Consider the following 23379-nt stretch of genomic DNA (forward strand, 5'->3'; position numbering starts at 1 on the left):
AAAACACATGAATGAATGAACCGCTCCCTTATTAAACAAATGCATGCTTTTACTGCAAAACAGCACCACTCTGCACTAGACAGATGAAAATTTGTTCTTTCACATGATTTATGGCATGTCCACAAATTAACAGGAGCGCATTTCCACAGTCACCTGTGTTCAAGTCTAGAACAGTATCACGTAACCCCAATGTGTACACTCAACGCAATTTCTCAAGAAAGCAGTACAGAAACCACAGTTGAGATCTTTGTTACACCACGCGTGACCATGGGTGGCAGCAGTCTGCAGAGAGTACTGGGAGAAAAATTAGCACCAGTCATCATGTTGTTTTCTATGAATCCCTGTATACAAATTGGGGCACAGAAAAGCGCACCTGTAATCCACAGCACAGCTGATGAGGTGGGTGTGCAGCACAGTAATCACTGTAGGTGGTATGTAGCCTAAAATGGGATCATCCAGTACGTCCAGGAAATCAATTAACTGCAGAAAAAAGAGAAAAAGAGAACATAAGGGCTGGGTGAAGAGAAACTGGCTACCTGCACCACACAATGCAGACCACATAGCTGCTAGCAAAAAAAAAACATATGAAGGGTTAGAAATACAGCAGGATCAACCACTATCTCCCTACTAGCTGAGGTCTAACACTTTTTCATTCTAACTACCTGGGCAGAAGCAGGACCGATTAGCTTTTGCTGTGACAATGTGTTGTTTCCTTGGGAACATTATGCAATGCAAGAATTTAGAAGCAAATGGATTCTGAAGTTCCTTTGCACTGTGTAAGGAGCCTGAGAAACAAACAGCTTGCGAAATATGGGGGTTCATCAAGAACAGTGTGAGGAGCAAGGGTTATATGAGCATGCACTATTAGAAGCAGGGAAAAGATGGGCATATAGAACAAGGCCCTTCGGAAACCAAGTATGACAGTTTTAGCATACTTCTAAAGTGTACACTATTAATAATCAATACTTTTTGAGAAGGACAACAGAAGCCCCCGCCATCGCAGCTTGTTTTTACAGTAATAAACATTTTCCCACAGCCCACGTTGCTGCCACTGGATGCTGTACTAGTCGGTCTCCACATATGGGGTTTTTCCACTTTACTCTTAAGCTGCCATTTAGTTGGTAGAGCCCCTGCAGAGGCGTGAGCACTGCATGACAAATGAATCCATCTCTTGATAACCTCCTATATTCCAGCATCCATGGAGCTGCTGTATGTGGCAAATGCTTTAAGGATGAATACACCACCACTACCCTATCCACAGGCTTGCCATGGAGAGTGCCTGAAGTTGCCCAGTGTAGAGTGCTGAGAGAGCGTAGCATATATAATCTATATTAACATGAAATGTTTATGAACTAATGTGTGATAATGCCGCATAGAAACTGTAGTAATGAATTTTTGCTTAAACGTCTACTTGAAATGTGACCACGGGGATTGGCCGCCAATGTATACGTGGACTAATAAAATGACTGTTAATGAATTATTATATTGAATAAGTTTATACTAATTATTAATGATTATGGTATTGAAATTGTGCTAAAATCCTTGTTTAAAATGTATTTTTCCTAACGTGCAGTGTGCTGACTCGCAAAAGGACATGACCCCTTGTTTTCTTCAAACTAGAAGCTGAATGTAACCATAGCAGATCCGTTCTCATGAAATTCACATTGCTTGTAGAAAATGTTAGACAAAATGCAACAGTGTAGATTAATGTAATGTACAAGGTCGTTCAAACCGGTGAAGACAATGGAGCTACTGACCAAAAGATGTGCAAAGAATTACAGAAGGATGAAATCATACCGGACGTGCTACCTCTGAAGATGTCAATCATATGGACCAATAAAATGTCTGTAAACTAATATGGGGTGAAAGATTAATGACATAATCTGTTTTCTAATTGGGTAAAGATAGTGGGGTATAACCACGGACCAATGAAATTTTAGGGGAATGTACAACGAAAAAGGGATAAAAACCCATGACACAGAGAACCATCGGAGGTGGGTTAGGGAATGCTATTGATTTTATCCAGAAACTTTGTCACTCTGTTTGGTGACTTACTTTGGTTTTACTTAAACCATCCTTTTCTTAGATTGCCCATTTTACACTTTACCTCCTTATGAGGGAAGTGCCCCTTTTTGGCCCGGAGCTGAATTCTGACTGATGGCGATTTGACTGAGGTCCTGAAGACGAAGACTGAACCTGAGTGCTGACCTAAACCTTGGAGGGTAAATATGACAATGAAAATTGTGATTTGTCTGTTTGCTTTTCCTTTCTAGGTACCAACTCCTTACTTTTGACAGGGACCCTAGTTTAGATGTTTTCCAAATTAGTGTTCTAAATTGTTTTGCATGAAGCCCAACATGCTAATGCTAATCAGAGGTTAGGACAGGGGTTCACTACACTGACGCAAATAGACAAACGACTGAAACTATGTTTTGTTGAACTGACTAGTTGATGACACTCTGCTAAAATTGACTTATGTTGACGCTGTGTTATGTTCTAATAAATGTGTTCCTCGCGTTGTTTAAGTCTTATTCAAGTTCCAAATTATGACAATGTTATCGAGTGTTTTGGTTTTGAAATTAACACACATGCTTTTAGAATTGTAATCAATAGGGAATAAACATAAAATTCTACTAAACTGGTGTGGTTATTCATGACTGCAAGGTCATGGTAGTGTCTTGAGTTGATTAATGACTTTGACTAAAGTGAAATGTATTGTGGCAATAAATATTGATGACATTATTGATGTAATGATTAGCTATCTCGTCCTAAGGTGTCTCTCAACTGGGTCAAAAGATTCATTGGCCTAAAACGAGTCCTGATGTGTAATAAATGATCATAAAGGGACGCGTTAACAGTTCTGGTAGCAGATCGACGGTTTGGCCCTTTGGGGCCCTAGGACAGAGAATTACTGTTTAGATTGTTTTTCTGAGATAATGCAAATAGGAGGTATGATGTGTTTCTAAATTCACCATGACCTTCCCAGGATCTCTGAGCCTGCCTAAGTGAGTTGGGGATGTTCTCGGCATTTTAGTAGGTGTGGTGTAGAATTTGCGCTTGCTCAGCTTATGCATTTTGCAGGTGATTTGTGAAGTTTGTGTGTACATAGGTCAGGTAATGTTGTTTTAGTAGGAGTGGGCATACTACATAGTATGAGAGTAGGGAAGTCGGCGTACTTCATATGAGTGTGGCGCTTTGTGCTCAAAATTATCTACGTGGTTGGTTGTTAATGTACGGACCCGTCGTGGTCTAAGACTCCGGAGTATATTGACAAGTGTAGAAGACACTTGGGTTTATGTTGTAATTTGTGCGGTTTAATAGGTCAATCGGGCGTGGTTGACAAGTCGAGTTTGAGTCAATTGTGTGTATGAAAACCTTCGATGGAGATTTGAAAAGTTCTAAAGTGCACTAGGACAAACCATTGACAAGTCGAGAGTAGGATTTACGGGTCGAATTCTGCTTGCATATGCGGGAACTGAGAAGGAGAGTAGCGGCCGAGGCTTCAAGTGAAATCTCTGTAATGGTCTGAAGCGAATGTGTTACCCTTCCTGTAGTAAACCGGCAAATTGAGTTTTTGTTATTGTTAAAGGTGCCCGCAGTGTATTGCATTAGTTTGGTGTGGATCCAGTGTGAGGAAGACAAGCCGCAAGACTTTGTCAGCTGTAGTGTGTGTGAGTGTGACGTCAGTGGTGCCGTGCTGAGGTAGGTCAGTTGCTGAGAGGGGTCGTGCACGGATTGGCTGCCGTCCGTGAGAGGCAATAGGTTGAGAAAGGTGGGTGAAGAGTGTCCTGGGAATAAAAGTCACTTCCTGATTAAATACAGACAAGAGAAAAAGACGTAAAAAATGAATTTTATCAAAGCTTTTAGGAGCGCTATGAAAGGAGACGCATACAATATGGCGAGTGAAGGGGAGCCTACACCGCCTGAGGGTACTCCAGCTTATATAGTAATGGAGGAAAAGGGTGTTGCGCCTTGTTTATAGATGAAACCGTGGCGCAAACTAACGTAGAAGGAGGGATGTTTAGCGTTTCCGGAGCACGGGACGTTCAACACAAGAATTGTAGAGAATTTGAGGTGGATGTTAAATGTACAAAAGCCACCCCGAGGCCAGCCCAGTATGAGGCATTAGCAGTCTGGGATTTGATGGCTATTAAAGACAGCAGAGATTCGAGAGAAGAATGAGGAAGGCAGAAAAGACTTTAGCTGAGGCTAGGTGGGACAATGAAAGCAAAATGTGGAGACGGGGAATAGTTGACGGACTCAAATTGTTTCCAGCAATAGCACAGGGAGACGAGACGCAGGGGAAGAAAGCCACCTGTAAGACAGACAAGGACTCTAATAAGCCTAAAGAGACTAAGAGGTCTTAGATAGAAGAAGATGACTCAGACGATGAAGAGTTTTCTTAATCAGTTATTGCATGATCGCCCGCCACCTTATGCAGTAGACGACAATGTCCCGAGCACCAGTGCAGGTCCTGGGAGCCAGACGCAGGAGAAGGGAGTTACTGATACAGTACAGACTAGTGATACAGGTTTGATACAGAATGGTGTCAGTGTGCCCACTGCGTCAGACATGCAGATACAGTTGCAACCTCTACCGCAGATACAGAGTATCTATCCAGACGTTCCATTACTAGAGACTACTACGAATCGGATAGTGCTGCCTGACCCAATATATACAAAATCGAGGTTAGTGCAGATTGAGCCAACTCCACAATTGCTGCCTCAGCAACAGCTGATACCAGGGTATAGTCCAGCAGCAGGACCTCCATTAGTACCTGCCCCAGCCTCAGTGAGTCAAGCTCTGGGAGTTACTGCTCCGCGGGGTTTGGGACCAGGTCAGACACCAGCTGCCATATCATTACCAATTACTGTGGGTCCACCGGCGCCATTGTATGCACAAGGTAAGCCTGGTATGTGTGATCAGGGAATAATGACCCAAGATGCAATAAGAGAAGGGTCCATAGGAACTCCCCAGTTAATGGCCCGAGAGAGCAATCAGTTGAAGGACCAAGGTCCTTGCTAGACCTTAGCCTGGTTGAAACACCTTTGGAGGCAATGAGACAGGCAAGGCTAGGTGTGCTAACCCCACAGACACTAAGTACGAACGCTTCACAGTCGCCAATGATGCATGCAGGGAATATATCACTGCAAGGTTTTACGGTGCAACAGTTGAAAGAGTGGCTAGAAAAGACTCACGCTTCACAAACTACTGTAGTGACCGCAGAGAAATCTGAAAGAGATGAGTACTTAAACTTTGTGAGACTGGGTGTGGAAGCTGCTGAACTAATGGAAGGGACAATAGGGGTAAACAGATCAGAATCTTACACAGAAGCGGAGTTAAGGTATCTGTGCCCCAAGATTACTAAAGAAGTGGGCAAGGTGCATCAGAGGTTGGCGAACCTGGCAAACAAATACAATATTGACATTGAGAATACTAAACATTTGAAAAGAAGTTACAGACTAGACTTCGACTCTAAAGATTTTGATCACATGAGGTCAGCTGGAATAAAAGTGCATCCTAAAGAAATACTGCAAAGTGCGCAGATTTGGGGAACCTTAGAAAAGTGGGAAGGCAGATGGGCAAAGAAAAGAGAAAAGTGACAGTCCGGGATCAAGTCCGACTAAAGCCTCACCAGACACTGGGACAGTAAAGATACTACCGATGAGAGAAACAGCTGGAGGGGTTCTAGTCCATGTACCGTGGACTAGGGGAGACATTTTGTCATTTACAAAGATTATCCCAGGTTGAGGGAGAAACCGATAGAGTGGTATCAGCAGACGGATAGGTTTGTAAAGCATGCAAAAAGGCTCTGGGAAGACTTGAATACCTTGTTTGAGATCATTGTTCCACCTGACTTATGGCTTGAGTGCAAGAGAAGCGTAGACTGGCCAACACAGGAGCCGGCGAGGGATAAGGTGACTGGAGCACCATCTGAGGAGGTGATGAAGTACTATCATAAAGTGATTGAGTTTTTGAAGCAGAAGGTGTCGCCGAAAGTGATTGATTGGCAGAAAATCAACCGGACCTCACAGGAGGTTAAAGAGTCCATCCATGCTTACTATGAGAGGTTGTTGAAAGCGTTCAAGCATTACAGTGGCACTGAGACTATTGAGCCGAAAGACATGAACCATCTTGTGTTTAGATTCATTGAAGGGCTGAGGCCAAAGGTTAGCCAGATGATTAAGAATTATTTGATCTGTTGGCAAGCGAAGCCGATTGATGAGGTGTTGCAATATGCAAAATACTGCAGTGATGAGATCGAGCTAAAGCAGAGAAAGTTGAAGGAGAAAGTGATGGTGATGCAGATTAAAGCAGCGCAGGCATGTATGCAAGGAAATGGGATTCAGCAAATGATACAACAGCAACCACAAGGGAATGGCGTGTTTCAGGCGCAACCGAGAGGCCGAGGTTGAGGTTTTGTGAATTGCGGTCCAGACTTGAATACAGTTGTGGTTCAGAATGATGTACAAGGGGTGAAAAAGATGTCACCATGTCACACGTGCGGGGGCGTGGGTCATTGGAAGCGGGAATGCCCAAATGCGGTGCATGATGGTGTCGTTCAACAAAGCACTGATGTCGGTACATTTCAAAATATGAGAGGCCCAAAAATGAGAGGTCAAAATCAGAATTTCCAAAATAACATGGTTCAGATGCAGGGGCTACAGCCCATGCAGCAAATGCAAATGCTGCGTGTTCAACCAGCACAAATGCAGTAGGTACAACAGCAGGTTCCCATGGTACCTAGACAGCAAATGCAATTACCATTAGCTCCAATGGGACAGCAACAGGTGATGCTTCCTCAGCAGGTCACGGGTCAAGTAGTGAGCCAAAATAATACAGTACAGCAATTCCCATTGCGTGGTGAAGATGGAGTGAATGATGAATGGTCAGATGATAGTTCAGACAGTGAGGAGTGCAGGCTTGCAACGTCCCTAGAGGTAGACCAGAGGGGACCCTATGTAGAGGGAAAGGTGATGGGTCACAAGGTTTCCTTCCTGGTTGATACCGGAGCTACACGCTCTACAGTCAGAAGTGCAGAGGTCCCGAAACTGCCACTTTCAGGGCGTACCATAAGAGTGGTAGGAGTAGCAAATTAGTATCTGACGAACCAGATCACCAATCCAGTTCAAGTTGAGATTGGAAACTTTCAGGGACTGCATAAGTTTGTGGTATGTGATTCGAGTCCCGTGTCCCTACTGGGAAGAGACTCAGGGCCATATGTACAAACACTTTTTCCCATAGACACGGAATGGGGAAAACCCTTTGCTTCATCTGGCCCTTACTGTGCAAAACAAAATGTTTAATTACCTGTTCTAATGATGGAATTGAGGTGCAGACAAACAGTGATGATGAAGGGGATGATGGTCAATTCTCAGAGTTAGAGACGGAAACCGCAAATGAGGATTACCCGTTGATAATCCTATTCCCGATGCTTACAGTGACTGACTTACCAGCTGAGTTACAGGGAACAGTAACAGAGAAGGTGTGGGACTTGACAGGAAAAGTGGGGCTGATAAAAGGAGTAGAACCGGTCAAAGTACTGGTTAAGCCGAATGCAGTGTTTCCCCAGGTGCCACAGTATCACATGGCACAAGATGTCCTTATCCAGGTATCGCAGATAATTGCGGATTTTGTAAAACAAGGAGTTCTGAAGGAGGTATTGAGCAGCCTGTGTAATTCACCAATAATGGGTTTGAAAAAGCCTTGTGGGAAGGTTCGGATTGTGCACAACTTGAGGAAAATAAACGAGATTGTGGTAAAATGTTGCCCCATAGTGCCGAACCCAGCAGTGATCATGTTTCAGGTCCCGTGTGATGCAGAGTGGTTCACAGTCATAGACCTGTCACAAGCATTCTTTTCGGTGCCTCTTCATGAGGACAGACAATTTCTCTTCAGCTTCAAATTCCTGGACAAGGTGTACAGTTGGTGCAGAATTCCTCAAGGGTTTTCTGAATCACCTTCCATCTTCAATCAGATATTGAAGAAGGACTTGGAGTTATTAGAACTGCCTTTCAGTTCGACTCTGGTGCAATACATTGACGACTTACTGATTGCGTCCAGAACAAAAGATGACTGTAGGTATGACACAATTGCCCTACTGAACCATTTGGGAAAGAACGGACATTAAGTGTCCCCAAAGAAGTTGCAGTACTGTCAAAAAGAGGTGAAATACTTAGGACACTTGATTGAGAGAGGGTCCAGGAGAATATCAAAAGAAAGGGTGACAGCCATACTGCAGATGAACCCCCCCCGACAACAAAGAGATGTCAGGATGTTTTTGGGAATGGTGGGCTACTGTCGCCAGTGGATACCCAACTTTTCGATTATCTCTAAACCATTAATAAAGTTGACAGGCAAGGAACCTAAAGATGAACTGTATACTTTAACTCTGTCTGAGGAAGAGCTTGAGTCATTCATGGAATTGAGAGAGTGCATGTGCAGGGCACCAGCTTTAGGTATGGCTGATTACACGAAACCTTTCCTACTGTTTTGTCATGAATGTGATGCTTGTTCTTTGTCTGTCTTGACACAGGTCCATGGAGGTGCAAACCATCCTGTAGCATATTTTTCAGCTACTCGGGACCCCGTCGCAGCAGCCTTATCGGGTTGTTTGCGTGCAGTTGCAGCAGTTGGTCAAAGCCTCACACAGTGTGAAGGCATAGTGATGGGACATCCCTTAACAGTAATGGTTCCACATTCAGTTGAAATTCTGTTGACCCAAACTAAAACCCAGCACATGACAAATGCCCGACTTACCCGAGACAATTATTCTGGGGTCACCTACTGTCTCCTTAAAGAGATGTACTGTATTGAACCAGGCAACTCTACTTCCTGTTGAAAATACTGAGATTAATAATGAAGAGGAGGTGGAGCATGACTGCCTTGAGGTAACAGAACTATGTACCAAACCCCGACCTGACATTCAAGATATGCAGTTAAAAGAAAATGACTGTATTATGTTTGTTGATGGATCCAGTTTAAGAGACTCAGTCGGAATACTGAGAGCCGGTTATGCTGTGTGTACAATAGCCGATATTATAGAAGCTTCCTGGCTCGAAAGAGTGTATTCCGCACAAGTGGCTGAATTAATTGCCCTTACTAAGGCATGCCACGCAGCTGAAAATCTGAAAGTCACTATTTATACCGACAGCAGATACAGATTTGGCATTGTACATGACTTTGGCCAATTGTGGTCACAGAGAGGTTTCATGACCTCTTCTGGTTTTCCAGTGAAAAACCAGAAACAGATTAAGGATTTGTTACATGCAATTCAGTTACCTCTTGAAATTGCTGTGGTGAAATGCAATGCTCACGTTAAGTCACAAGACTTTGTGTCAATGGGAAACGGCTATGCAGATCAAGTCGCAAGGTTTTGCGCCTTGAACTGTATATCGTTCAAGGATCAGTGGGAATTGTTACCGCAAACTGAAAATGAGACATGTTTGAACTTTGCATTAAGAGTTGTTGATACATTGGATGAGTTAAAATCACTACAGGGTCGTGCAAGCAGGGAGGAAAAACGCTCCTGGCAGAGAATGCAATGCGTACAAAGAGCTGACGACTTGTGGGTCTCAGAGGAGGGGAAACTGGTTTTGCCAAACAGCCTTTTGTCACAATTTGCAAGGCTTTATCATGGACAAGCACATCTTGGGAGAGATGCAATGATCAGATTGTTCAAAATTGACTGGTTCAATCCAAAATTCAGACAAGCCGCAGAGGTTACCTGTCACAGGTGCATCATCTGTCAACAGATGAATGCAGGAAAAGGGACTGTGGTGACGTTGAGCCACATAGGGAGAGCTGGAGGTCAGTTTAGCAAGATGCAAATGGATTTCATTGAGATGCCGATGTGTGGAGGCTTGAAGTACGTGTTGGTGATTGTGTGTGTTTTCAGCCACTGGATTGAAGCTTACCCCACACGTAGGAATGACAGTCTCACAGTTGCAAAGCTGTTGCTTAGAGAGCTAATACCAAGGTACGGATTTCTGGTCTCTTTAGAATCAGATAGAGGCAGACACTTCGACAATGAGGTGATTAAGCTCTTGTGTGCTGCATTAGACGTTGAACAGAAGCTGCATTGTAGCTACGGCCCCGAAGCATCAGGGTTAGTGGAACAGATGAATGGTACCTTGAAGTGGATAATGGCAAAAATGTGTGCAGCTACCAATATGAAATGGCCAGATGCATTGCCCTTAGTGCTGATGTCAATGAGAAATACACCTGATAAGAAGACAGGACTATCATCCCATGAAATCTTCATGGGCAGAGCTATGATGCTACCAGCAGTACCCGCAAATGCTCTTGTGAGTATCACGGATTATATGGTGTTCGACTACTGCAAAGGTTTGGCTGATGTGGTTCGCTTTTTTTCCCACCAGAAGCCAATACACTGCCACCGATCAGTGATCCAGGTCCACCCTGCAAACCAGTAACTGGGTGGTTGTCAAGAAGCATGTGAGAAAGTCGTGTTTGGAGCCGTGCTGGAAGGGGCCATATCAAGTAATACTGACAACAACCACTGCTGTGAAATGTGCAGGCGTTCCAAACTGGATACATGCCAGTCACACAAAGAAGGTAACATGTCTGACTGATGAGGAACTTGAAGTTTCAGACTCAGCAATTCCAGAGAAGGAAGTCTCAGGGCCAGAAAACAGCCAAGGGGGAACTGCGACTACAGGAGAGCCCACTGTGGACGGCTCAGTTCCTCAAACAGTAAATGAGTTTGAGAGAGGAGACGGTGAGCCTATCTCAGTAGCGGCAGCAGGAGAACTAAGTCAAGGAGAGGTTCTCCCAGAAGTAGACGGATATGGGTTAGAGCTTGAACCTGTTACAGACCCAGAAGAAGAAGAAGGGGAAATAGCAGAGGGAGGTCAAAGCACACCGGCATCCCCTGAGCCAGTTGCAGGTCTGTCAAGAGAAAACACCATAGCACAAGAGGAGGGTGCTATCCAGCGTCCTGAAAGGCCAAGAAGGAAGAAGACGCATAAAGGTGATAACTGGCCAAAGAAACAAGCTGCAAGAGAAAAGGTTGTACCAGGCGAAACAATAACGGAAGAAATCGATACAACCAGAATAGAGGATCTAAGTGAAGGAGAATTGCAAAGTAAACGCAGGCTGAAAAGAAAAAGAATCGCAAATTGAAGGTACGCAAGTCCTGAATGGGCATATGCAATGACATCTGAATGGCAACAAGAATTCTTAGCGTTGTTTTGATCGGGACGTACCAGGCCAATATTACGGTACCTGAAATCACTTTGAGGAAGAGAATGTGTTAACTTGAAAGCTGAAAAAGCTGAGAAAAGAGACTGATAAATAACCGGATGTGACACTGATAACCTGAATTGACTTTGAAAACCGATTATGACAAGCTGCTAAACCTGATTTGACAAAAGGGTCCTGGGGTGAGTGAAACGCTGTAAATACACGCAGGGAGAAAGAAAGACTTTGCATCAAGAAGAAAAAAAAAAAAGATAGTTTTATATCGTCCTCAAGTTGGTTGTTTGTTTGAGTTATTCTGCTATCTGATTCTTTACAGACCATGGCTTATAATAGAGGTAGTAGCAGGAAAGGGTAAAGTGTGTGGTTGGTTAAGCGTTATATTAGGTATTTTGTGTGCAATTATAATTGTAGGTGTGATTGTGGGAATGCCATGGTTGGATAAGAAAGCGACTAACAATGCTTCAAAACCTGAGACTACTACACTAACACCGTGGGAAAAGTTTGAGCAAGATACAAAACACTTGCATGAGGGAACTAATTCAAAAGGGGAACTCTCCACTAATGTCTTCTATCGATTGCTGAATGAGTATGTTGAAACCATGGATGCGAGAAATTGTTATGTGTGCACAAAGATTCCTTCATCAGTGCAAGAAGGGGTCGCCTATCATAGCTTGCCGTTAACATATGGGATAAGCTGCAGTTTGCTACTAACAAGATTCTATGACCAGGAGCATGTGCAATATTTTTACTCAAATTTGGATGTGGTGTTTTCCTTTGTGCCTGTGATTGAGTTTCTGAACAAATTAACTAAGGACCATAGTATAAAAATATTTAGAGGTTTCTTTGAACCGACACATTTGGGACAGCTTATGCACACCGCAACAATTTGACTTGCCTATTAACGCCTGTAGAGAAAAGCTTTTTAGGTCACACTGATGATAGATAAAAAGCATTGAAAGAGAGACTAGAAAAGGGGCTAGAGAAACGCACATATGCAAATGATTATGCTTACACTGCAATAAAAACGCAAGGCAAATTAGCTATAGCTGCATTACATGTAGGAAGGCTTTGTATATACAGGCCAAAATCTGAACATGACACTTTATTTGTGGGAACGAGTGAATGCAGGCATGTGTTTTTGTTTCAGAGTAAATGGACATTCATGTTAAATGGACAGGATCCAGCGATCCCTGGAATCTATTTTATTTGTGGCCTTAATGCTTATTACCGTCTCCCTAAGGGATGGTGTGGGACATGCTATTTGGGGATAGTTTTCCCAAAGATTTACCAGATTGATGACTTAAAGCAAATACCTAAAGCGTCTGAATTACAACATGCTGGACAAAAACGAGAGACAGCGGCTGCTGTTGTTGGTGCCATATTTGGAGCCATAATTCCTTCAGTAGGGGTTATTCTAAAATCCATTAAGATTCGAAAGCTGTCTACTATTGTGGATAACATGCTGACAAATTTTACAGGGGCTATACTCCTGATGGATGCTGAACTTGCTGCGGAAAGAGCTATGACTCTTCAAAATCGGCTTGCCTTAGACATTCTTTTAGCAAAGAGCGGCAGGGTCTGCAAGATGCTCAACGAGCATCATTGTTGCTCATTTATACCGGATAATAGTAAAAAGATTAGAGGTATGCTTACTAACCTAACTAGAGATAGTACAGATTTGAAGGAACTGAAGGAACCTGGAGTGTGGGAGAAAGTGGGAAAAGGATTTGCCAGAGTAGGGAGCTGGTTTAGCAATATTTGGAATGTGGTTCTTGCAAAAATACTAAGGGGTCTATTAATTGTTCTGGTCTGTTTATTAGGTTTATGGGGAGCATGCAAAATGAATGACAAAATTAAAAGGAATAGGACAAAGAGAAACAGGAGAAATGAGGAAAGTGAAAGGGAGAAAATGTTTAAAGAAATTTGGGAAAGTTCACACAAGGGACAAGATGTTGAAATGCGCATTATGCGCAAGGTGAAAAATTAAAAATGAAAGGTTGAAAGGGAAAGGTTTGTGTGATGACGAACGTCATCAGAGGAGGGACTGAGAGACCGTAGCATATATAATGTATATTAACATGAAGTGTTTATGAATTCATGTGTGATAATGCCGCATAGAAACTGTAGTAATGAATTTTTGCTTAAATGTGCACTTGAAATGTGACCACGGGGAGTGGCCGCCAATGTATACGTGGACTAATAAAATGACTAATGTTTATGAATTATTATATTGAATAAGTTTATACTAATTATTAATGATTATGGTATTGAAATTGTGCTAAAATCCTTGTAGGCCTCAAGTTAGCATGAGCAGAAGCTTAGCTGTCTGGCTCTCATTTTAAAATGTATTTTTCCTAACGTGCAGTGTGCTGACTCGCAAAAGGACGTGACCCCTTGTTTTCTTCAAACTGGAAGCTGAATGTAACCATAGCAAATCCGTTCTCATGAAATTCACATTGCTTGTAGAAAATGTTAGACAAAATGCAACAGTGTAGGTTAATGTAATGTACAAGGTCGTTCAAACCGGTGAAGACAATGGAGCTACTGACCAAAAGATGTGCAAAGAATTACAGAAGGATGAAATCATACCGGACGTGCTACCTCTGAAGACGTCAATCATATGGACCAATAAAATGTCTGTAAACTAATATGGGGTGAAAGATTAATGACAATCTGTTTTCTAATTGGGTAAAGATAGTGAGGTATAACCACGGACCAATGAAATTTTAGGGGAATGTACAACGAAAAAGGGATAAAAACCCATGACACAGAGAACCATCGGAGGTGGGTTAGGGAATGCTATTGATTTTATCCAGAAACTTTGTCACTCTGTTTGGTGACTTACTTTGTTTTTACTTAAACCATCCTTTTCTTAGATTTCCCATTTTACACTTTACCTCCTTATGAGGGAAGTGCCCCTTTTTGCCCCGGAGCTGAATTCTGACTGATGGCGATTTGACTGAGGTCCTGAAGACGAAGACCAAACCTGAGTGCTGACCTAAACCTTGGAGGGTAACTATGACAATGAAAATTGTGATTTGTCGGTTTGCTTTTCCTTTCTAGGTACCAACTGCTTACTTTTGACAGGGACCCTAGTTTAGATGTTTTCCAAATTAGTGTTCTAAATTGTTTTGCATTAAGCCCAACATGCTAATGTTAATCAGAGGTCAGGACAGGGGTTCACTACACTGACGCAAATAGACAAACAACTGAATCTATGTTTTGTTGAACTGACGCGTTGATGACACTCGACTTATGTTGACGCTGTGTTATGTTCTAATAATTGCGTTCCTCGCGTTGTTTAAGTCTTATTCAAGTTGCCAAATTATGACAATGTTATCGAGTGTTTTGGTTTTGAAATTAACACACATGCTTTTAGAATTGTAATCAATAGGGAATAAACATCATAAAATTCTACTAAACTGGTGTGGTTATTCATGACTGCAAGGTCATGGTAGTGTCTTGAGTTGATTAATGACTGACTAAAGTGAAATGTATTGTGGTAATAAATATTGATGACATTATTGATTGACATATTGATTAGCTATCTCGTCCTCAGGCCTCTCTCAACTGGGTCAAAAGATTCATTGGCCTAAAACGAGTTCTGATGTGTAATAAATTATAATAAAGGGACGCGTTAACAGTGCCATTCACACTGTCAAGATTCAGTGTATTGCGTCATTACCTCCTCTACTACCTAGGTGACCGTAACAAACTGCCATTGACACTGGATCACCCAGCATTCAGACCCTGTTGTCAAGATATGATCCAGCTGGTGGAAGAGCAGTCCAAAATGGAGGTAAAGATAAATTGCTTCACACTGCCAGCTGAAGAGGAGCTGCTTTGGGTTCCACAGCACACCGTGCCAGCTCCCACCCATCCCACTCCCTGTTTACTGATAGTCAAATCATATCCTTCCTATGTCTTTGTCCCCTTGATTGCTGTGAAAAAGATGAATGAGTCAATGAAGGCTTAAATCTAAGCTCGAGCCAGACGCCTAGGCCTAGGTCAGCTTGGGTATTCTACTTTGTCATTCTGCATCTGAATCCAGTTTTCACCATGGAGAGAATAATTATTAGCAAGGGCTCATACTTTCTTTAAGTAAACCTGCTGATAGCATTGCACACTTTTTTCAGTGCTAAATATCAGGCCTGTTGGGAAACAATAGCTGATAAACGTACTAAATAAGTTCAAGTGGGGTTCACCCTCAGAAAGATATTTTAAAAAAATAGCACCAAATGGTGAATTTTACAGCACAATTGACACTTTAACATTTAAAAAAATCAGAGGTTCTGAAGGGGCATTAAGGAAATATTCAAATACGTTTATGGTGTTCTACGGAAGACCGTACACTCAGTAGGGTTATTGATGGTTAAATGTGTACCTTTCTTCACTCATTTGTTTTCAACCTGGCACTTCAAGTAGGTTCAACCACATTTCTGTTTTGTACAACTTGAAGTGACAGGATTGAGAACGTTGAACATTATTCTTTTGTCCAATGTCCACTGTGCCCAGAAGAGCTTGGATTATGCCGCTTTGTTTAACCCTGGGCGTGAGACATTATGAAGTTGCTTTTCGAATACTTTTGACGGATACTAGTTCTTTTAAAGCTTTTTCCCTCAGTCAGTAATTATATTCAGCGTGACACCAAAGGAAGAAGTTGGGTCTATTGTTATGAATTCTTGAATCAATAGTTGTCAAATTTTAAATTGATTTTAGCCTCATTGACGTGACTTCTGTTTACATGTTCATAAGCTAAAACATTACAAGTGCAATATTATACAAATGTGTGCATTTTATCGTTTTTTACTCTTAAAGTAATTGTCTATATACATTTAAATCGTTTGGAACTTTTCTGGCACGCCATAAGTGTAATATTATATATACATAATTTCTTTTTAAAGCACGCAGTCCATTGGTTTTAATATTTTCTTCTTTACTTCTTTCTTCTTTATTTGTTTATTGCTTCAGGATTGTACAAATGATTTTTATTTTTGTGACTTTTAAGGGGCTAGACCCCAAAATAAACTTATTTCAGGACTAAGTAGATTCAGAGAATGTACTTTGAAGTATTAAGGTGCACATCTCCCAATAAATCGCAGTAGAGACGCCCTCATTAGCTACTCTCAAACACTATGGGTGCTCCTTTCTAAATTACTATTCATTAAATTAGATCAGTTCCTAGTAGTCTATCAGCCATGGTTTATTTCACATAATTGTGGATATAACGTATTAGCCACAGAATACATCATCCGTTGCATAACGTGCAGATTTTAACAGAAAAAAACAGTTTCAAGCTCAAACGGATCAAAAGTTACTAAAAATGTTGCATCATGTGTTGTTGTACAGTGGAAGACCCTTCACAAAGATGAACCTGCTATCTTTCAGTTGTTTATTTCTGTATTTGGTTGTTAAACTGGTACTACTGAGGTTAAATCTTTACTCAGATACTATTATCTTGTGTAAAAATTACAAAATAATAAAGTAATACTATCAAAAATATATGCCGCATTATGCTGCATAATTTGACTTTTCTTGCTGCAGAATTAAGCCAAACCTGCCACGTACCTTAGTGCTTCCTGCCGCATAATTCCAGAGGCCTTGTCTATTAGCGAGCACTGCACGCCTTACACAAGGTTCAGACCTTCCAATCATTGGAATTGAAAGTCTTAAATTAAACAAACTTCTGTGTTTGGTTCGTGCGAAATGATGGCATCCACTTGTAGAAACCTGTGTTAAATTCATGGCCACTGGGATTATGTGGCATGTTTAGACCAGATTTTATAGCAGGTTAGACCAGATTTTATTGCAGGATTGACTAAATTATGCTGCAAGCAAAGGCAAATTATGCAGCATAATGCGGAACATTATGGGGAAGCATTACTTCACCACTTTGTCTATTTGACACGTTCACACCTTACTAGTACTACTCTAACACCCAAATACAGCTATAAATAATTTACAGCTAACCAGTCAACCTTTGCAAAGAGCCTTCCATTAAGCAGAACATGTTTAACTGCATTTATATTAGTAACTTTTGATCCAATTGAGCTAGAAACTATTTTTTGTGAAATCCTGCAGACTATATAGCAGACGATGGATTCTGTTGCAAATGAAGCAAATCTATACGTTAAAAAAAATATGCCACAGAATTGCATAATCCCAGAGGCTCTAGTTAACACATACGAATAGTATGTAAGATAGCTCACTAGGTTGAGCACCACAGCATCAAACCACAGCCTTCATCTTTCTGGGGGCGATAAGTGAACCAAAAGGTTGGGGATCTCTCGCTTTCTCCACGCCCCTCTCTCTCGCTCTTCCTCTCTCTGAGTCACACAAAAATAGCAATTTAAAATGAAGACTTCCTGTTGCAATTTGCTAATTTTCAGCCCTTTGTCAGAAGAGGTACATTTTTGATTCAAGAAGAGGCGGGCATATAAGTAATAATTTAGGGTAAGAAGTATAACATTTTGCACATGAATCACAATGTTCAGTGGAAGATGAGTACAGCGCACACTTTTGTTTTTAAAGGATAAGTGAAACCAGTGGCACATAGCATAAGTGCGGCAGCGCGATTTGGGTCACAATTTATTTGCACTGTATTGTTCGGTGGTGCGAATGGCATTGTTTTCCTACTTCTCAGCTGCTTGCCACTAACACTGCCTTGTGTGCCCTTGTAAATAAGCAAAACAATGCAGTAGATGCCAGTCAGTCAGTCAGTCAGTCAAAGAACTTTATTCGGCAGTTGCCATAAAAGTACAAATTGAGATCAAAATTCCAAAAGTACAAACAAACAGAAAAAAAACAACAAAAAAAACATCTTACATGTCACCAAAGAAAAAGGATAACAGACTAATCTTATCCAAGTACCTCTTTCACAAATATCCCAATATTCTTATCAAAACGATTACTAGTTTCATGCAATATAGTACTAAAAAACTGTTTAAATACCTTAAAATATAAAAATAACCTTACTTCCTCCGAAATAAAAGCTATACTAAACCACATATATAAGGTATCAAATTTTAGACATAAAAAATTGATTTAAAAATCAGCATGAAATAAAATTAATAAATTACAGGATATTAATACCGATTCCTAATAGCAATAGATGATCTAATAAAATTTAAAACCGGATAACAAATTTTGTCATTTAGTAATTTCTGAAAATATATAAAAGCTTCCTTATAATGGATTGGTCTTAGAGTGCGTAAAATAGGTAAAATGAAAGTATTTCTAGGGGAGGCATAAAGAGAGCAAAAGAGAAAAAAGTGAGAAGTGCTTTGTTTTGATCTGGCATTGCAAGGACAGGGTGGTAGATCTTTTTGCCAAATAAACTGCTTAGGAAAGGCCACCTTAAAATGAATCAAATTTAGTCTAAAGAAAATTAAAAGAGAATATATTTTTGGGCATGCAAACCAGGTCATATAAGGTTCAATATGTAAGGCCGTAACAATCGGAGTATAGGAATCTAAAGATTTCAAGTTGAAACAGCTATGGAGTCTTATGTGCAAAGTATGCTCAGAGCGACGTGCTTTCAACAGGGGCTTTGCAGATTTGGTTAGCATTTGCGGTTCTTCATTCATATACCTCAGCCCCAACTTGTCAAAAGATGATCGCAGGTACGAAAGCCAGGGAATCCTGTTCGAGTTAGCCAACTGTGTGCATTCAGTAATACGTTCCTGCACAAGACTAGCCGCTGGGTTCGTCCAACATTTAATCCACAGCAAAAGGGGGGCAATAGAGACTGTGTCCTCTAAAAAGCATTGGCCCACTTCCTCGTGGATAATGATGTTTGCTATACACTTAGGTACCATCAATAGTCTACGCCTACATTTATTCTCAGTACATTGAAGAGTGGGTATTTTAATGTAACCCCAGACTCCAGCCCCATATAGGGCTGCTGAGACACACTTGGAGTTATATAGTGTCATAATCTGAGAAGACGGTCTGTGGCCCAGTTCACGGGTAAAACGAAAAATCGCTTCAGTATTCCTTGACATTTGCTGAGTCTTAAATTTAAGGTGAGTGTTCCAGAGCATAGAAGAACTTATATGCATACCTAGATAACAGAAGTCCCTCACCTTAATAATGATATTGCCCCTCATAGTAAATGTTTTAGATTTTGTATTTCGGGGGCCGCATGTCATGACAAATGTCTTTGAATAATTAACTTTTTAATCTAAGTCCAACATGAAGTCCAGAAAAAGATCCAGCAGGCCTTGTAAACCATTTGCAGTGCGTGCAATAAGTACAGCGTCATCTGCATATAGTAGGACTGGGAGCAATCTCTGGCCCATCTTTGGCACATCCTTCCCTTTTTTTGTCAAAAAATCATAAAGCACATTAATATATATATATAAAAAAGAAAGGGGGCCAGGATACATCCCTGTCGCACTCCCCTAAAAGAGGGAACAGGAGCAGTTCTCTGTCCCGATGGGCCATACTGAACAGACACCTTTAAATCCATATGAAGGCGCTTTATGAGTTCCAATAGAGTCACATCGCATCCCAGAGTTTCCATGATTTGCCACAACTTCTTCCTGTTTAACAAATCAAAGGCGCTAGATAAATCAATAAAAGCCATAGGAATTGGCTCCCTTTTGGCAATAACATATTTGTTAAGAATGAGATGCAGGTTTAATACTTGCTCGACTGTGCCTAACCGGGTCTAAAAGCAAATTGAATTGGAGACAAAATCTGTGTCTGTAGCACCCAATCCTCCAGGCGAGATAGATGCCAGTCATTGCGGCATGAGAGCAAGGCAGGGTTCGCCAATTGTCCAACAGATTGAGGAAGAAGGGAAACTTTGCACTAGAGCTGCTCTTCAAGATCTCGACAGGGGCAGTAAGCACTATATATAATATCTCGGGTTGTTTATGCAATCAAATTTGTGAAACACAGTAATCAGTGACTCCACAGGTTTCACATGCAGCTCCCAATCAACTTCCTGATCAGCATGTGCCAAGTTTTTCACTAGAGTGATCATGTGCAAAATATTTTCTCAGTACTTGCAAAGTTCTGAGTTTTGTTCACAATCTTTGACAAACTCTGAAAACTTGGTTTTTGGGTTTTCCTATTTTAAACGGAGTGTATTGAATATTGCCTGGCTTTGCATTACGTTTTTTGAATGAATTGCACCCTGTGCCTTGTTCACTTCTGAGATAAGCTATGCAAAATCTAATTTGTCATTCTTGTTCCAGAAAGCATTCAAATGCAATGTTTCTATAGCCTCAGATATGAGTATACCACCCTGTAACAAACATAATGAGTTCGACTCAATACTGACTGGACAGTTGTAGGAGGCTGGCCTGGTTTGTAGTGGGTACCTTGGGTACTTACACCTCATGCCAGATCCAGTTATCTCTTATTAGCGAAGTAGTAGTGTTCTAGCAGCTTAGGCTGATAGAGGTAGCTATAGCAGAGCAGCTTAGGCTGAACTAGGAGATATGCAAAGCTCATGCAATACCACTTACAGTTACATAATAATAATAGTAGCACCTCCCTGTGTCCTGATACAGCCCAGTGTTCAAGGATTGCAAAAAGACCTAGGTAAGGAGCCCTAAGATTTTTCTGGGTATTATCTGTTCAAAAGTGTTTATTTCAGCTAACTGTGCCTGTTTTACTGTGGACTCTCTGTGTTTCAGGCAGCCTGGCCTCTTTTAAAGCGGTGTTTTTTTTAAATTTGTTTTTGCCGTAACTGTGTGAATTGCCTTGCTAGTTTGTGGCACCCCCCCCTTTTTTCTCTTCTAAGTAAAAAGGCTACATACATCTTGCAGAGTGTGTTTTTAGGATACTGTTTTAATCTGTTTCTGTGTTTAAATTGTGCTTAAAAACTGTTTGCCCCCCTGTATTTTTGCCTTTAAAAAAGCCAAATTTGAGTGCACGCCCAGCAGTATTCCAGTGTTGGTTTCTTAAACAATCTCTCCCTTACCTGGAAAGTAGACTCTGCTAGCTTGGAAGTGTGGATTCAGCCTGTCTGTATCCAAAGAGATTCTGAATAGAGCAGCAGTTGCCTTTCCCCCTGACCACAGGGACTGGACTTCAGTTAACTTGCTCCTTATACAAGTTACTATGGGTTGTTGCATATGTTGTTGTGACAGGTTGTTGGGTGATGGTCTTTCCTTGGTTGCTGGCTCCAGGGCTGGGGCTATGATTGGTGGATAGGGCGGGGAATCTGATTGGCTGTTGGTTCTAGGGCTGAGATTCGAATTGGCTGTTGGTTCTAGGGCTGTGATTGGTGGATAGGGCAGAGATTCTGATTGGCTGTTGGTTCTAGGGCTGTGATTGGTGGATAGGGCAGAGATTCTGATTGGCTGTTGGTTCTAGGGCTGTGATTGGTGAATAGGGCTGATAATCTGATTGGCTGTTGGTTCTAGGGCTGTGATTGGTGGATAGGGCTGATAATCTGATTGGCTGTTGGTTCTAGGGCTGTGATTGGTGGATAGGGCTGGGATTCTGATTGGTTGCTGGTTTTAGGGCTGGGGCTGTAATTGGTGGTCAGGAATAGGGCTATAATTGGGGAATAGGGCTGGTTCTCCCATTAGTTGTTTGAATCAGGGCTTGAAATTGGATTGGCTAGGGTTAGGACCAGCTTCTTATTGGCCAGTAGGGCTATTAAAGGCTAGGATTCAGGGCGTCTCAGCAAAGGGCGGAGAGGACAAGGCCAGCTGCCTGTTTGGGCCTGTTCGGGACAGGTAGGAACTAGGGACTAGGGACAGAAATGCTGCCCAATTCTCAGTGGACCAAGAATGGTTCCAGCCCCTACACACCCCTCAACATGCAAACACATATTCTACAAAGGCATCTAACTCATGCATCACAAACTGACCACAGACAGATTGCATTGTCCCATCATGCAACACAATACCCTTTATACAACACATATACACATATCCCCCACAACTACTACAGTCAAACACCTGCCTTCTCACAGCAAACACAACTCTGTCCACTCCCACTAACACAACACAAAACTACAGTATACATTTCTCTGTTTCAGCCTTCCAGATACACACTCTCTGCTCATACTAACCAAAAACACTATCCGCTGTTTGCTCCACACAGACCACCTGTCATCATAACAATGCCCAAACCCTGCCTTCAAACACACCATCTACAAACACTCTTCCCCTCTCTTCACCAATTACACACAATCATACAATCCCCACATTTCACTCCACCACACATTACCTCTTCCAGTCATCGCAACTAACACTAACTCCCCTGACACACATCCATCACCTCTTACACACCTCGTACATTCATCTCCAAAACACATCAACACCCCATCTAACACTCAAATTCCACTCACCAGCACTAACTCACATACAAATCCCTCACCAAAAACAACTACACCAATATCCCCTCTCACTATTCCACAAAAACAATACCGACCACAAACATCAGCACATCAAAGCCACACAAACGTTGATTACACTTATCGTCATACCCACTCCCACCCTCAGGACTACACAAAGAATACAAATTCCATCCTATCTCTACCCCTACTTTCTCACTCTTCACAAACACCTACCATAAGCACCCCAACCCAGCAACTTTCATTCACTCGCCTATCCTCCATTGCACAATTTAGAACCTTACATCATGATCCACATGCTCCTCCACCACCCCTAACCCACACTCCATCCACACTAAACAAACGCAAACAAAATAAAAAACATGCCACTCATAGCAACCTCGCATCCCCTTGTCTATTACTTAATAAAACTACCCTACAAAAAAACAGCACACTCCTCGTGGCTCTCTCAGCCACCAAGTCCACCACCCACACACACAGACCCAACAAAATGCCTCCTTAACCTGCTGGAAGAGGAACACTATATTGAAAAGCAAGACTATTGTGAGCCTCAAACAGTTATCACAACTAGCAACACTCCTGCTTCAAGCTCACATTATACTACTCACCCTTCTCCTAAACAAAACAATACTAACACACCTTTTCTAAACTGCCAGCTCATAAATGCTCGATCACTCTCAAAAAACAAGCACCACATCTACGACCTGCTCACAGACACACAACCTGACTAACTATTCATAACTGAATCCTGGTTGGGAGATGACATGGCCCCAGTGTTGCACGAAGCCCTTCCTCCAGGCTATCAAACCATCACACAAAACCGTATAGGCAAGAGA

At 41.8% G+C, this 23379-nt stretch overlaps 1 protein-coding gene across 1 annotated transcript in view; it reads right to left on the minus strand.

Annotated features, from left to right (window-relative positions):
• ATG2A (autophagy related 2A) overlaps nt 1-23379 on the minus strand; it is a 2189461-nt gene that overhangs the window by 1186019 nt on the left and 980063 nt on the right. Inside the window, exon 24 of the mRNA XM_069207806.1 lies at nt 374-480. Coding sequence (XP_069063907.1) covers nt 374-480 — 107 coding nt within the window. The remainder of the gene's footprint in view (nt 1-373; nt 481-23379) is intronic.

This window comes from Pleurodeles waltl, chromosome 9, assembly GCF_031143425.1.
Source record: "Pleurodeles waltl isolate 20211129_DDA chromosome 9, aPleWal1.hap1.20221129, whole genome shotgun sequence".
Taxonomy (NCBI): Eukaryota; Metazoa; Chordata; class Amphibia; order Caudata; family Salamandridae; genus Pleurodeles; species Pleurodeles waltl.